This window comes from Corvus hawaiiensis, chromosome 3 (genome assembly GCF_020740725.1).
Source record: "Corvus hawaiiensis isolate bCorHaw1 chromosome 3, bCorHaw1.pri.cur, whole genome shotgun sequence".
Lineage (NCBI taxonomy): Eukaryota > Metazoa > Chordata > Aves > Passeriformes > Corvidae > Corvus > Corvus hawaiiensis.
Window position 1 is genome coordinate 38,056,480 of NC_063215.1, and position 16,146 is coordinate 38,072,625.

The window sequence follows — 16,146 nt, forward strand, 5'->3', positions numbered from 1 at the left end:
CGGGTGTGTGGCTGACAGGCCTGGGCCAGCAGCAGCCTCCTGCGGGTTCTGCTTACCTGCCTTGCTTCTGCACCTCACCGTGGGCTTCCCGCCTCTGCCGCTGCGGCCGGCTGCATGGAAACAGTGGGAAAAGGGAGAGCTGAGACAGGTGGACAGGTGGGCGAGGATGTCAGGAGGGATCAGCGAATCCCTGCAGCATTGCCTTCTGTCACGCGTGAGAAATGGTGCTTACCTTTTTTTTTGTCCTTTCACCAAAGGCCAGTGTTAGGCTGGGCATGGCAGAGGGTGGGGAGGGTGGGGATGCTTGGGCTCACGGCAGGGACAGGGCAAAAAGAGGGGAACCATGATTTCTGTAAGACAGGATGCCCCTGTTTTTGACTGTCTGGCAAAATATCCAGGCAGGCAGCTCAGGTCCCACCTGCCCAGCTTTGGCTGGCAACACCAGGGTTTTGGACACACGATGAGTGGCCATGGGGACTCTGGTGGTGGGGGGCACAGCCATTACACCTACAGACCAGAGTCAGCTAGGTATGTTCATGAGAAGAAAATATTTTCAAATTATTTCAGGGGGAAAAAAAAGAAAAAAAAATCTGTGAAAATTGTTTCTGGCTTCATACCATCTCCCAGCTGGCTGTCAAGAAAGGTCTTCTCAGGTCTTTGGCCAATATTTTATTTAATCATTAAAGGCAAGAATATTGCTTCTGGCAATGGAAGTGCTAGCTTGAGCAAAAGTAACATTTCAAACATTTAACAGTTCTAAATCATCTTTAACTAAAAGTAAAAAAATTAGCTTCTCTCTGTAATAAATGCTAGCTCAAATCAGCTAATGAGGCTTTTGCCCATTAGCATGCGTTTCAAATCCCTCTGTAGAGATTTACAGTGGCAAAACTCGTTTTGCAGTAATGGTAGTCAGCACCTGAGCACCATCATCCCTTTGGTGTGCAGTGGAGGAACCCCAGGCCTTGTGGGACAGCTCCTTTCTGGGCTGGGAACACTCCAAAAGCCGATAGTATCAGAGGGGAATTCATCTTGCTACTGCCACAGAGAAGCAGACAACCAGGCCAGGAATGGGCATGTGGGGCTGTAGCATTGACTCACCCTGAGGTGAAGCACTGGATGAGGAGGATTGTTTTTTCCAGAATCTGCTGTGTGCTTCTGGATGGAAGGCTGGGAATGAATGCACAGGCAGACCAGTGTTTGGGGGAGTCTTTGGCCATGCAGCACCACTGCCATTACAAGAAGCAGCTTCTGTGGCACTGCTTGGACCTGGGCATCACACATAAAAACACTTGCAAATGCAAAATGCCCTTTCTGGAGTCTTCTGCCTTGTTCTACACCCTTGCTGATATGTCTCATTGCTGCCTGCTTCTCATCTGGCCGTCAGGAAGTAATTTCTCGTGTTTTGGGGATAAGCAGATTCTGCCAACAAGCTGACCGATTTACATGACTTTAAAGTGCCCTAGTAAACTCTTGGCTGTTCAGGAATAATGCTGGTATTCGAACAGGGATGAAGCAGGCCATGTTCTTGCAATTTCTAATTTTCATTTACTTTTTAGGTCTTATCTAATGTTCCATAGTGGCTCTGTCCCTATTCTGCTTGTCAAGAGAGACTTCAAGTCATGGCCATCAAGGATTCATGGCCAAATCATCCCCACCCTCTTCACTCAGCAATCCTGGGTGCTTCCTTTTATTTCCTCCAAGTGTTTCTCCATCTCCTGTAAAACGAACTTTATTTCCTTGTCACAAACAAGTACAAAGTGTCCCCCATGCTCTATCCACTGCAGGGTACCATGTTCATTTGAGCTTTGGTTCGAGTGTTTAGTATTTCTTTTTGCCAGTCCTGTTCCCCTTGTCACAGCTCTGTGGCAGCAAAACATTTTTACCTGTTACCCAGTTACTGCAATTTGAAGCCCCATTTCTTTCTACTCAATAAATATCTTTTCTGCTCTGGTTCCTGGGCAGTCCTCTGCTGGCTCAGTGATCAATGGCAGCTCCATCATGGGACCCCATTACCCTGCCTGTCTGGGCTGTGGATCGATGGAAAGCTGCTGTGGCTTCCCCTTGCATGTCTGCTGTCCCTGGGTGTTTGCGCTGACAGCCGCACCTGGGAGATTCAGCCCAGACATTGCACACAGATTGCTCAGCACGACCGGCTGTGAGTGTCACTCCTGCCTTCACTGGGGTGACAGGCTGTATTTAAAACTCAACCATCATTCCTGAGGTAAAATATACTGAATAATGAACAATCCTTTTCTCCCCCCCTACAATGTCAATATTTATCTCCTAGCCATTACAATGCCAAAAGGCATTTCATGTCTCATGAAGCTCACAGAGATGCTTTGTGAAAAAGCAACAACTGGAGCAGAGCGGCATTTATTCACAGTGCTCCCTGTGCATTGCTAGAATAGCTCTAGGGCCCCTGATGGCAGCTGGGGTGATGCAAGCTCTTCAAAGTCATTGTTCTTGCCCCAGATCTACCCACTGAGGATCTTGAGATGTCTCTGCCTCAAAGTCTGAGGCTTGCTGGGGCTGGGAGGCAGTGAGGTGGCTGAAGCTTAGGAAAGCTGGGGAAGAAAATCAGCCAACCTAGATTTTGGTCACTACTGCTACAGACACAAGGCAAAAAGCAGTTACTCTTTTTGTATTTCAAAGCATGATACTTCCTATGGCTCCTACAGTCACTCCAACACAGCAAAAAGGGTTGCACGGTTAGGGTTAACAGTGTCTGATTTTCAGAAGAAACAGCCCAACCATGACATCTGAAAGTCCCAGCAGGCATTTCCAAATGCCCAGCTTCACAGGACATGTGCCAGAGGAATGTCAGGTCCACACTTGCAATGTGCACCAGAAACCCCCCAGTATTCTTCGTCTTTGAAATAAGAGCTTTTGAAAGCAACCAAAACAAATGTGCGAGAGGTCATTACTCATCGTAGCATTTTAGTTTGCAATTACTTCTGGAACATACATTTCCCACCTATAAACTCTACTCTCTTTTCTCTATGGAAGGCAATGCATCAGTAGTAGACAGCAACCTATTTTACTCTTAGTAGGATAACCTAATTATGACTGAGAACATTTCTTCCTTGAGGAGTTAAATCAAGATACAGTTTCAGTTCTTCAGGAAAAAGCAAGAACTAATGTATTTTCCTCAAGAGAAAAATGAAAGCTGCTGAAGTATTGCAGCCAGATTCATACAGTTTTCCTGGGTCCAAGGGGTGACATCCTTGAGGAACACTGCTGCTGGGTTTGGCAGAATGATCTAATGCTAACGTTATTATTATCAGATTTCGTTAAATTCTGGAACAGTCTGCTCTCTCCATCCTGTTTGGTGTTCTTAGATCTGCATGGAAGACCTCAGATCAGAGAAGAGATGTCAGAACAGATCCTGACTCAGGAAATACTGCTGAGATGTGGCTGTGGCAAAATCTTTGTCACTTTGTACAAAGTGTCATCAACAATATTTTAGCAGGGGGATGTAGCTGCAACTCACCCCAAACATCCTACCCTGAGCAGAAGTGCCTGCCTCCCCAGGAAGCCTGGCAGCAGCTTTTGGGGCTGAGCCACTCAGGGGGCCCTCTTCCTTTCTGCTTATCTCATGCTTGGGAGATACCCCCAGCCCTTCCCTGGGGCAGAGACTGTGGAATTCCCATCACCACACTCTGAGACCACCACATACTTAAATTTTGTCAGATATGAGCTCTGCAGCTCATTCTGTACTGCAGTGTGGCTGATCCACAGCCTCCGTTACCACTGAGGCAAGGCAACAGGGGATATGGAGCTTGCTGGGCCAGTTTTCAGAAGGACTTTTAACTGGAAAGTAATGAAAGTGGCGGGACTCCCTCATCCCTGCCAGCTGTGCCATGGCACTCAGCTCTGGGCCCCCCATCCCTGAGCGAGCTTGTGCTGTGCCTCCCGTCCTGCACCTGCTGTGCTGTACAGACCTCATGCCATGATGGACAGGGGAATGCCAGTGATGCCATGATGATTTTTTTTTCCTTTCCTTTTATACCCCTTTTATACCTTTTTATAACTTCTGTATTCTTAGTGGGTTTTTTGCCAACATTCTTAGACTTGTTTGTCAAGCTAAGAGACTAAACATTTTGGAAGCTTAGTAGTTAAAGATCAGTGTGCCCCAGACACCAAGGTCGTCTCCGGAACACATTTTATAAACTAAGATAGAACCATCCAGGGGAAGGTTCCTTAGAGAAGAGGGCTCATTCGAGCCTCTCATTAGAGAATCTTTGATAGATATGCTAATTAGTAAAACCTATAATGTTATACCAGATTTTTGTAGAGTGGGCATTGCAGTGTGCATTGCGGTGTGCCTTTTGATGCATTCAACCTGGATGTAGTGCACCTAATGATCCTTAAAATAAATACAAAGGTAAAATCCCTTTTCCCTTCTAACCGTGTTTGACTCTTGATTTTAAGACCAAGAAAAAGCATCACCAGCACCCGTGTTCTCCTTGGTCTTCCCATCAAATTACACCTGGGCAAGGCAGAAGAGGGCAGTGGAGGCAGTACAAGTTCCTGCAGGGAACAAAGACTTGGCAGGATGGACATGGGATTGGCAAAGGTGTATTGGTACTATAAAGATCTGTGAGAAGTATAAAAATCTTATTAAATACCTATTAAGTGCCTTCATATTTGACTAAGCTTTGCTTCTCCCTGTTTTATGCTTCTCCCATTAGTGACTGGGGTTCATACCACATCAGCATCCTGTTAAAGGCCAAAACCACACAGAGGAGTGCTGGGTTAGGGAATGGGGGAGGGGTAAAAAGGAACTGGTGAATGCTGGTGGATAGGTGTTGCAGCAGGTCCAGTCCTGAGCCCAGAGAAGAGCTTTGAAGGGGGAGGAAAAGTGAGGTAGCTAAATGGGAAGAAAACCCACTTAGCACCTGAGGGAGAAAGAGCAATCTTGAAATGTGAGGAAGCTGCTCTTACCTGGTGATAAGCACTTCACCAGACATGATCCACTGTGTAACACAGGGATAATGTAGGATAGAAACCCACTGATTTGTACTCAAATTGAGAGCCTTGCAAAGCTGCAAGCTGTAAACCAGACTCTAAGTACTGAGGAAAATTTATCATGAAATGTATTTTTTTTGGCATTTGTCAAGTGCTTGTTTGTTTGTAATTATGTTGGGCCATATGTCCTTATTATTAGTAGGTTTAAAGATGGTGAAGAAAGGTGATAAATTGCTATTATAAGCTGTTAAATATATGAAAAGAAAGGGGGAAATGGCACTATTTTTGATGTTCACATCACAAAGTCTGAGAAACAGTGGGATTCAGAGCTCTTCTACCATCTTTTTTTTTCTGAGTGATACAGAAAATTCAATGAGAACCCCATTTTGATCCTTTACGACTTGAATACAGATCAGACTCAGAATTCAAAATACGCAGAGGCAGGATATATATACACCCTTTAAAAGTTGCACTTCTTTTGTTCTTTGCCTGAACATAAGCACTGACTAAAGAAAAAAGAGGAACATACGTACACATATTGATTATTCACAGAAAAGTTGTGCCACCTGAGGTCTTGACACTGTACATGATATTGCAAAAATGAAAGTGCCCTATGTTGCAGGAATTGCATCCAGTGCGTGGGTGTGTTGAGTTTTGTGTTACATATGTTGAAAGGAAGAGTTGGAGGAAGCAGAAGGTCCATCCTACCAGCTGGGAGGAGGCAGGCATGGTGCCAGGGCTCAGCCAAGTGAAAAAGAGAAACAGATGAAGGGAAGGGAAAACTAATGGGGGCAATGCAGAACGTGCTGAAAGGTTTCACGTCTGACCCAGTCTCAGAAGAAAAGCTGACTTGCAAGCAGACATCAGCACACTGCAGATCAGGGAAGGGCATTTTAAAGAGTATTTAGGTTGTTGGAGGTATTTAAGTCAACAGAGGCTGATGGCACTTCCCCAGGAGCACTGGGAGTACCAGCTGCTACAGACTCTGAGCTGTAAGACATCACCTCCAAGGACTCCTTAGAGATGGGTGATGCTCCTGGGAGAGCATGAGGGTGAAAAAAACCACCTGGTTTTAAGGACGGTACAGAAGAAGGAAGTCGGAGTTTTGAGATCTGAAAATAAATTGTGACAAACTCAAGTGATCCGTTGGTCTGCCTCTCCCCCAGGGAATAATGAGATTATAAAGATCAGTCAATGAGAATCTTTGCAATAATTGACGTCAAACCAGTCTAATGTCCTGTCTGACAGTGTAACTGGCTGCCTTTGTGTAAGCAGGAGGAAAAGTAGATTTGAGTGAGGTTTTTAATATTTCATTACTAAACAACGGAAATAGGGTTAAGATGAAACTGTGACTTTGAACATGGTTGAAATGTAATTAATGTAATGCTATTAATTTGCTGCTGAGAGACATTAAATAACATTTCACAGATTTCATCCTGGAAAGAGCTGCTCAATATTTTCAATAATAAGACAGATGACAGAACTATTAAATTCAGACATGAGGGGATGCTTGAAAGAGAAACAGGCATTTGGGGATCTAGGGTCAAAATTCACAGCCACCGCAACATGTTGGAGAAAAGATCTGGTGTCAATATGATGGATTGCAATAAAAGATAATACTAAGAACTGTGTGGAATATGGAGAAATAATTGCATAAATGATGAATGGGGAATAACTAGCTAAAAAAAGTAGAATTGTAATAGAATAGAACAGAAAAAGCAGAATTGTAACAATTCTGCTGTTGGGGCAATGTTAAGAAATACTCATATTGACACAGGATCAGAGATAGATTTAAAGTAAATGGATTGAACAGTAACAAGTTGTCCTGGGTTGCAGTGTATTCTATCACCATCCTCATGAGCTGTTGAAATCAGGCGGGGCAGTGTTTCCTTGCCTCCTCCCCCTAGACTATCTCTCTGTTAATTGCCCATCATTGTCCTGCCGCCTGACTCAGAGATAACTCCCTCTGGACTATCTTCTGTTAATGAGCCTAATCAACACTTGGCCTCATGACTCGTTACCCCATTGTGAGATGCTCCACCCAGAGGGAGGAACCAAGCATCCCATCGTGGATATAATCTGAGGCTGAACACCAGAGACACCGGCTTCCCACTGGATTTCCAGAGGACAGGAGCTACACAGCCACCATTGGACTTCCTGAGGAAGAGCAGACTGTTTTACTACAGGATCACTGCTTCAGAGGACTGCAGCCACCATTCTATCAGACTGCTACCACCACCCTGCCTAACAGGGTGTCAGGTTGTACATTGACTCTGTCAGTTTGACAGTGTTTTCTTTTACCTTTTTTTTCCTTTTCTTTAATTTCCATTAAATTGTTATTCTGACTTGGTGTCTCCCACTGGTTTTTTTTCAAACTAGTACACAAGTCAACAGGCTTTTACCTAGAAGAAAGCCAAGTAAGAAACTGTTGAACCAATTGTCATTGGTGTCACAGGAGTGGAAGGTGACAGCTTTCCACTTCTTTGGAACTCTAAAAAGCTACCGACTGTTCCACTGGACTAATTAGCTACAAAGATAGTAAAACCACCAAAAGTAGACACCAGATAAATATAGAATGTACTGAAGAAGAGCGAGAAGCAGTTTGACTTGAAGGATATTACGCACTTTAGAACCATGGAATCATTAAGTTTGGAAAAGACCTTTAAAATCATAAAGTCCAACCATCAACCTGGGACTGCCACCACATTCACCATTAAACCATGTCCTCAAATGCCACATCCACATGTTTTTTGAACATTTCCAGGGGCGGTGACTCCACCACTTCCCTGGGAAGCCTGTTTCAATGCTTTACAACCGTTGCCCTTAAAATATTTTTTCCAAATATCTGATCTAAACCTCTCCTGGTGCAACTTGAGGCCATTTCCTCTTGTCCTGCCACTTGTTACCTAAGAGAAGAGACTGGCACCCACCTCACTACAATCTCCTTGCAGGCAGTTGTTGTAAATATAATGGCCTTTTCTAAAAAGTTAGTGACCTTGTAGACAAGAGTGATCGAGGTGACACATTGTACCTCAAATTCCAAAAGAGTGTTGACAGTTTCTTCTTGTAAAGAAGTCAATCAGTCAGAAAGAAGCTCCCCACATGTGAATGGTTACAAAACAGGATACAAGAAGAGGAGTAATGGAGAGTTTTTACCATGAAGATAGTTTCTCATTGTAGTCCCATTACACCTATGATGGAATCACTGTTGTTCAATAGCTTTATAAATTATTTTGGATAAAGGAGTAATTACTGGAAATAATACTTACTGAGGATATGTAACTGTTCAAGGTAGTTAAAATCAGAACTATGGGTCGAGAATTGCAGCAGAATCTCATGATGCCAAGCGACTTCAGAAAAATTCAGTGCTAGCAAATTCAGAAAAGTGTACATTGATTTCTACTCTGCATTTTTAATTTTTTCCATTGTGCTTTCAGAAATGATGTTAAAATAGTGATGGCCTCCAAACCAACTCTCAGTGCTAAGGAAGGAGGTGTCAGTGTCATTGTGGTATTTCTTGGTAAACATCAGCTTAATGATGCACAATGCTCAAGAGGACAAACGGATGGCTCAGCATTATGGGGAATAGAGCAGCAAACCAGACAGAAGGCATTTCAGTGCTGTTAGCAACACCATGGCTGTTGGGGAAGATGAAACAGGAAAGCCTTATAAATATGATTGCCTGACAAAAGATTTTGGGAATATGAAAACTACAGGTAACATCGAAATGAAAGCCACTTTTGAAATACTAAGTCTTAGTTACTGAACAACTGGAAAACAATGGTATGGCCAACTGAAGGTAATCCCCTCTTGATTGAACAATACCCTCTGCTTGCAAACAGGTCCAAGGGTCAGAGCAGACCCTACTAGCTCAGCAGAAGGGGTCCAAAGAGTAGTTTTTAGAAGTTAAGATGTAACACTCTATGGTAATATAAGAACTCTTATAGGCTGTATGTAAATGCTATAGGATTTGTATCTTGTATTAGATTGGTTAGTGACAATTAGAATATTCAATACAGAAGATGATTTATTGTATTGTAACCAGGACTTCAGACATTCCTTACTACCTCTTCCACTCCTGCTCTTACTTCCATTCTTGCTCTTACACTCTCTCTCTCTCTCTCTCACCCGTTTACTCTCTTGCTCTCTTGGGCCTGCTCAGAGCTGAGTCTGGCAGCTCTGAGCAGTGCCTCTATACCCACGCCTTTTACAATAAACCGCCTGTGTCTCAAGACCTGCCTATAGAGATCTCTCCATCTCCGTCCCGACCGAACCCGCCCGTAAACCTACACATGGCATGTCCACATCTCGCATATCCAATGTCCATAGCTGGAAAAAAATAGCAGAGTAAGAGAAGAGCTCTTGGAGGTGGAGAAGACTTCCAGGCAGCCTGAGCAGGGCTCTCAGAGTGGGAAAGGAGAAGGCAGCCAAGTGATATGGTGCAAGCATGCAAATTCAGGAGTGGCTTGGTGCAGGTGAACAGGAATCTGTCACTCAAGACTTTCCACAATGCATAGCAAGGAGAAGAAATTCAAAAGAGAGTACATGAACATGGCATGTCATCATGCTGTGAAATTCACTCTGAAAGCTGAGAGTGCTTTCACACAAGTGAGTTTGGAAGGTGACTGAGCATTTTTTAGAAGAAAAACCATCACCATTTTAGACGTGAACTCAACACTGGAATGAGAAAATCAATTTATATGCACTCAGGAGGGAAGAAACTACCTTGCAGCATCTTTGGATTGGTTTGGGGTTGGTTTTTTTTATGGCTGGGCTGCACACAGCCTGTTACGTCTCCTCACACCAGCTCATAAAACACATTGCAGTAATGGTGGGCCAGAAGATAACATGAAGTTGCTGATCCTCAGCAAGTTCAATGTTGCCTGGAGCTTCTATCACGAGGGGCCAAGTAAAGTTGCAGAGTACTTGGGTGTATGAACATAGCTACAGAAGTACCAGTAGAGACTGTTCTGCCATGAACAACATGACTAAAGTTAGGAAGCTGTGTGATGCATAGACCCAAAGTAAGTTCTAGAAGGGATGAAAGGAGGCTGATGATTATGATGAAAGTAGAAAATACAGTTTTCAAAGCATCATCAGTTGCTATGAGAAGCAGAGGGGGGACACTTCTGGCTGGTCCGAGAAAAGGTGTAATGCACAATTGAAATTTCTTGAAAGAACAACAGGGGTGAAAAGGCAAATGAGAGAAATAGCCAAACAATAACAAAAAATAAGCTAATGTGTAACAAGACAAAGAAGAGAAAGATGAGGAGCCCTGTCACACAGAAGAAAAGGGTTTGAAGTAAGCCACAAAGTAATATGAAGTTAAAAGCAACAGGGAATATCTTGGCAGATCTGTGTGACAAGGGCAAGAGATGTGGCTAGGGACAAGAAAAAAATGAGGCAGGTGAAGCAAAGGGCAGAGGGCAGAGAAAGGAACAGGGGAAAAAAAGAGAAACAGCTTATTGAAGAAGAGGAGAAACCTTGAAAGAGGGGAAAAAAAAGAATGAAGGAGATGAAGATAAAAGGAGGAAAGGGAAAGGGAAGTTACCGACTGGGAAGATGGAGAGATACCAGTTGCTCTGGCCTGAAGCCCCCACTGGGTCTTTTGCTCTCCTGAAACCCAGCACTGCTGGAGCAAATGGTGTCCAGACACAACTCAAACTGATCCTGGAAAGCCATGTCTTGAGAGCTGAGGGCTCACTGGATCTGGCTCACCACTGATAATGTGGCAATGCCTTCAACAGGCATTTTACAGGCTCACTGTGCACTCCAGAAGTCTCATCTAAAGACAGCTTGCATCAGGAAGATTTGTTTATGCAACTAAATGTCAATATGAAACCTGAAGATATAAAAGAAAACTCTAAGAGAAGAGAACAGCACAAGGACTACTAGAAGGTAAAGGAAGAAGTCCTGTTAGGGATGAATTTGTAAGGCCAGAAGAAGCATTAGGAGGGCAGGAAGATGGGAGCTGCCTGTGTGTAGGGGACATCCTCAGGGAAGGTACCAGGATAGCCACATGTGACTTGCAAACCACAGACAGCTCGCACACAGAGGAGCTGACAACACAGAAGCCCTACCCAAATTCAAGAAGAGAAGGGAAAGTAACTTTAATGTTGAAAATGTTCATTATGATGCAGAGTGGCTGCTATTGCTTAGTAAGAGTGTCACTAATTGTAATAGCATCTGAAAACATCATAAAGAGAAAGGTCTTTGGCCATGAGAGAGACACTGTGATAAGACCAAGGCTTATTGTAGAGGATCTCATTCAACTACTGTAAAAGGTAGCTCTTACAAACAGAAACATGGACAGGGTGCTCTCAAGGAGAAGAAAATGGGTTACTATTTGGGGACAAGAGTGAGGCAAAATTATTACAACATGGTCAGGGAATGGTAGGGACATGACTGACAACAGGAAGCGAGTCTCTTAGGTAAGATTAAGCATACATGATCTGTATATCTTTTACAGTGAAATCTCTTCTGCTGAGAGCTGGTTGTCTGAAAGGTGATTGTAATGCTGTCCAGGGAGATTTTAGTGTTAAAAGAGATTTTTTTTTCCCCCCCCAGCAGTTAGCTCTGGCAGAACAGCATGGCTCAGCTCCAAGACAGTTCTTTTCCTATCGCTCATCCTCTCTAACAGATTCTGCAAGTCTAATTAGCAACACAGGCTTTGGCCCTTTTGTTGGCACAACGATGCTGTGACTTTCAGTGAGCCTTTACATCATTCTAGTGACCCCCCTGCAGCCTGGTGGCTTTGTAAGAGCCTGAGCAGTTGGGAAAACAGCAGACAGCTCTCTTGCCAGTGCTCTGGAACTCAGCTCCTTCCTGTAGGAGTTTTGGCACTCTGAATCTAACAGGCATAAAAAGCCTTGCAGTCCCTGCAGGTTTTGCACACGGCTGACTGCAAACTGTGAACAGGTCTGCAAGGTGAGAAAGGTTTTCTTTTTATATTGCTGCTCTTTGAAGTGAAATTCCTTTGAGGTGATTTGTCCTGGAGATTAGCAAAAATAAGTAGTTGAGTCTTTGACTGGCACACAGACATTTTTACAGTGAATTACAGTATTGGAGGGCTCTGTAGTAAGTCCCATGCAATAAAGCTATCTACTATGCTGCTTTCACTGTGACTGTCTGCATACGTTGACCTAGACTGATTTGCCATTTTCTTGTCACACTATGTCCTAAAGCTTCAGCAGCTTTATTTAAGAAATTATCTGGAACCTTTCTCAAAATTCCTGTCATGCAAACCCAGTCCTCTTAAGACTGTGGTGCATGCATGAACTCTTCGGGAAAAGCTTGCCTGTCTGCTTACTCTTCTTCACAGCTTTTGTGTCTCATGCTAGAATGGGGTACCTGCAGTGACAAAAATTGTGACAGAGAAGGTGTCTGACCCTGCAGCTCCCCATATATTCCATTCACCATGTCTCTAGAATGTGAAGGCTGTGGATGTGAGCTCAGCTGGATCTGAGCAGGTGAAAAGATCTGGAGCTGAAACTGCAGATCCAGTGGTGAGTTTTAATTTGAAAGCAGAGTTCAGAGCAAGTGAGTCTCCTTGGAAGAAACTAACACACTGTCCAAAGAAACAAGATAAAAGCCTATGTATTCCTCCATCAGCTGCACCATGAGAATCAGGAGCAAATCTGGAAATGTCTGTCAGGGACAGCAGGATGCTGGCAGCCCACCCAGTGTGGCAGGTCTTTACAGCAGGTGCCTCTGCTATGTGCCAACACCGGTGGCTGGCGCTGAGCCCTGGCAGTAGGGCAAAAGGATGATTTTGTGGTCCTGAAGGGATTCTGGGGGCTAGGGAAGGCATGGGTGCAAACCAAGCCATCCTGAGCATCCTGTGATGGCGTGGAGCCAGCCTTTTCCACTTCAAATAGATTTTCCCATCAATCTCCACTGAGGCCTCTGTCTTTCTTCAGAAGGAAAAGGCTACAGCGAAAGGATGGATTTCCATCCTGGTCCTTACCACAAGCCTTATGGAGCAAGAGATAAGAGTGTTCAGAGAGGAGTAAAGAGGTCAATTACTCTAACTTGTGCTCCTGCATAAAGGCTGTTCAAGGGAGGGGGAAAGAGAGTCAAACTCAAAATGTTCAGGAGCAATGTTTTCTGCAAGTTTTCTTGATGTTACATAGCATCCTCCATTGGTCTGTTTTGAATCCAGGATCTAACTCTGTGACAGAAAAAGGTGTGGACATTAACTGAAGTACTAAGGAATCATGCCTACTTCAAAACTGTTTTATATTACCAGCATCTTAACATATAAGGGACCTCCCCATGAGGGCAAAGAGGCTTGGCTGTACCTCTGAGATGAGGTGTCCTGCCATACACAGATGCCTGGTAATGCTGGGCAGGCATGAGCTCCCACTGGGAGATCCTGACTGCAGTCCCAGAAGGTCAGGGGGATTACCTCTGCATACAGCACCTGCAGGAGGGCTGTACAAATACTGCACCTTGTCCTGATGTCAATCCTGAAAAAGCAGTGAAGGGACAGAGGAAAACAAGCAAATGGCTGAATCAAAGCTTGGGAAACATCCCGCACTGAGAAATGTAAGAAGCCTTATCTCCTGAATGTATGTAAGCAGAGATGAATGGGGGCTTGATCCACCTGCAAGTACCTTGATGGAGAGGAGACAAGATACCATAGAACAGGACCAAATGAATGGAAGCCAGAGTTAAAAAATACTTGCAGTCCCATTCGGAGTTTGACATTGAAGGTTAGGGGTTTGGTACAGAGGGTTTGTTGTTTGTGCTTGGGAGGAAATCCTAAGGTCCTGTGGTCATCCTATGGATGGCCATAATCATCTTTTTTTACCTTACATGGGTGTCTCACAGGCTCTCCTGTGACAGGGCAAAGTGGGCACTGTACTGGGCACCAGGCTGCTGATAGACAACCCTACAGCCACAGGCCAGCTTTGTTCCTCTCTCCCCATCAGCTCTCCTCAACATCACTGTGCCCTACTGAGGAAGAAATGGACCAGAAGTGACCTCCCAGGCCAGCGTGGGCATGCTGGGAGGGCAGTGAAGCTAGCCCCCCACAGCCACACCACCTCAGGGCTTTCTGGTGGGCTCATCCTGGAACAATTACACCTCGTATACAAAGTATGGGTGAAGAGTGCATTTACTGAATAAGTATTTCTTTTCCATTTTCACACATTTTTACACTTTTCTGCTTTGGTTTGTTATATTGTCATTTCATTGCACTGACACTTAAACATTTAGTGCAGTGTAGAGCTTTCCTTAAAGATGAAAAACAAGAACAAGGCTGTGTGTGCACATTCCTCTCATCTGGATGCTTGCAAGCTCACACGGTGGTACCTTGCTTCTCACCCCTTTAATCTGTTACAGCCAGCACATCACCTCTGCTGTCACTGTCATGAAGCTTCAGCAAAAAGAGGGATTTTGTGCCTGTCTTGCACCCATACTGCCTCTGGTAATGCATCCCCTGGGGGCTGGTCATGAAGAGAGCACTGCATCCATTTTTCCAGTTATACCTTCATGGAGGTGGTGTCACTGCTAAAGCCACTTCCTACGTATGAAATGGTTCATGGACGCCCAAGTGCCAACCAGGACACTGCAGTCACTCTGTAACGTGCCCTTCACCTGCTGCAAGGGGCTGTAGGAAAACAAAAAGGCACAGCACTTTCCATCCTTTCCACCTTTTAGTTACCTTTTCTGAAGGCTAATAGGAGTGGTCTGAATTCCTCAGGACTGTGACATTCCTGCATTTCCATCCCTATACACTTTACAGTACTGATGATGATACTGAGTCTTTACAGAACAGCACTGTAGCCAAGCAGAGACAACACAGGTTCAGTCCGTCACAAGCAGAAGTACACAGCATTTAAACAAAATTAAATGTGTCAGCTATATTCTTACAAAAAAAGAAAAAAGAAAAAAAAAAGAAAAAGAAAAAAAAGAGTATTTTTCCTCCCGGTGTACGTTGTTTTGTGCCTGAACATAAAAATCCTCACACAAAGTTCCAAATATTTCCCAAACAGAATATAAATAATCAGAACTCAGCTGTAGCAAAAACCCTTCCTCAACTCAAATCCTCCTAAAATGGCTGTCTACAAGATAGTGAGAGCGCAATATCACATAGTCTTTTTGTAAGAGAGAGATAGACAAAGAGAAGAACAGACAACATTTTAAATAATTTTAGCATCTTAATTCAATACACTGAATGCTCTTTCTGTTTCTTCTGATAACTGACCGTAGCCTTGCTGAGAGACCTTAACTTTTTGCTCTCAAGAGCTCTATAAAAAAATTACATGGGAACAATAAAACAGATTCTGAATGTTTCCATCTGAGCTCTCAAGTCCATCTAATCTTCAATCCAACAATTCTCATGGACCTAAATTTCATCTTCACTTTCATGTAAATATTATACCACATTTTAACTACCATAAATATAAATACTTGGTTTTTTGTACCCTTTCAAGCTTTGAGACACTTCAGAAACCTATTTTTTGAAAGAAGCAGTGATTTTCACTGCAGAAAATGCATTAAAACTTACTCATTGGCAAAAGAAACAACAGAAAATATTTTTGCCTGAGAGATCACAGTATGCAAATGAAATCTCAAATTAACTGTTAGTCATTTTATCGTCACCCGAAACATTACATTTGTCCAAACTGTAGCTACTTGAGTGGAAAAAAATTAGACTTACCTTCCTTTTTTGTATACCTCATGTATTTCTCTTCCTTGTCGGTGTGTTCTGCATTCAGTGGATAAAATCCATCCCCACAGCAGGAGGAAGATGCTAAAATGCATTTTATGGACAGTCAACATGTTACCTGAAGGTCCTGTATCCAGAAATAGTCCATACAAGAAAAAGAAAACCTAAATGTAGATCCTGTTTCTCTTTTTAAGACATTATCGGTCTGATCGTTATTGGAAGGATGTTTACTCATACAAAAAATCATCCTGCAGTATTTAATCTGGACAGTGGGGAAAGCAATTTCCACTAAACCTATAAATCCTTCTACGTCAGATGGCAGGGATTTTCTAGCAGTGTTGAATTCACGTATTCTCAGACAACAATTATTTTTAGTCCAAACAGGCTATTTTATTAATTGGTTTAAATGGAACCCTATTCAGATACCTGTGGCACATATATATATATATATACATATTTCTGCCTTGTTAAGTGAAGTAGTGCATTTGGTCAAGTAGGTGTCA

The 16,146-nt window shown here is 43.5% G+C and overlaps 1 protein-coding gene across 2 annotated transcripts in view; it reads right to left on the reverse strand.

The window, feature by feature from the left end:
• GABRR1 (gamma-aminobutyric acid type A receptor subunit rho1) overlaps nucleotides 1-15,931 on the reverse strand; it is a 33,458-nt gene extending 17,527 nt beyond the window's left edge. Inside the window, exons 1-2 of one of the 2 annotated variants that reach the window (XM_048298110.1) lie at nucleotides 15,635-15,931; nucleotides 57-110 (exon numbers count right to left, since the gene is read on the reverse strand). In XM_048298110.1, the coding sequence (XP_048154067.1) occupies nucleotides 57-110; nucleotides 15,635-15,756 (176 nt within the window). In that variant the 5' untranslated portion in view covers nucleotides 15,757-15,931. The remainder of the gene's footprint in view (nucleotides 1-56; nucleotides 111-15,634) is intronic. The other variant, XM_048298112.1, reaches the window with a different exon arrangement.
• Nucleotides 15,932-16,146: the final 215 nt, after the last annotated feature.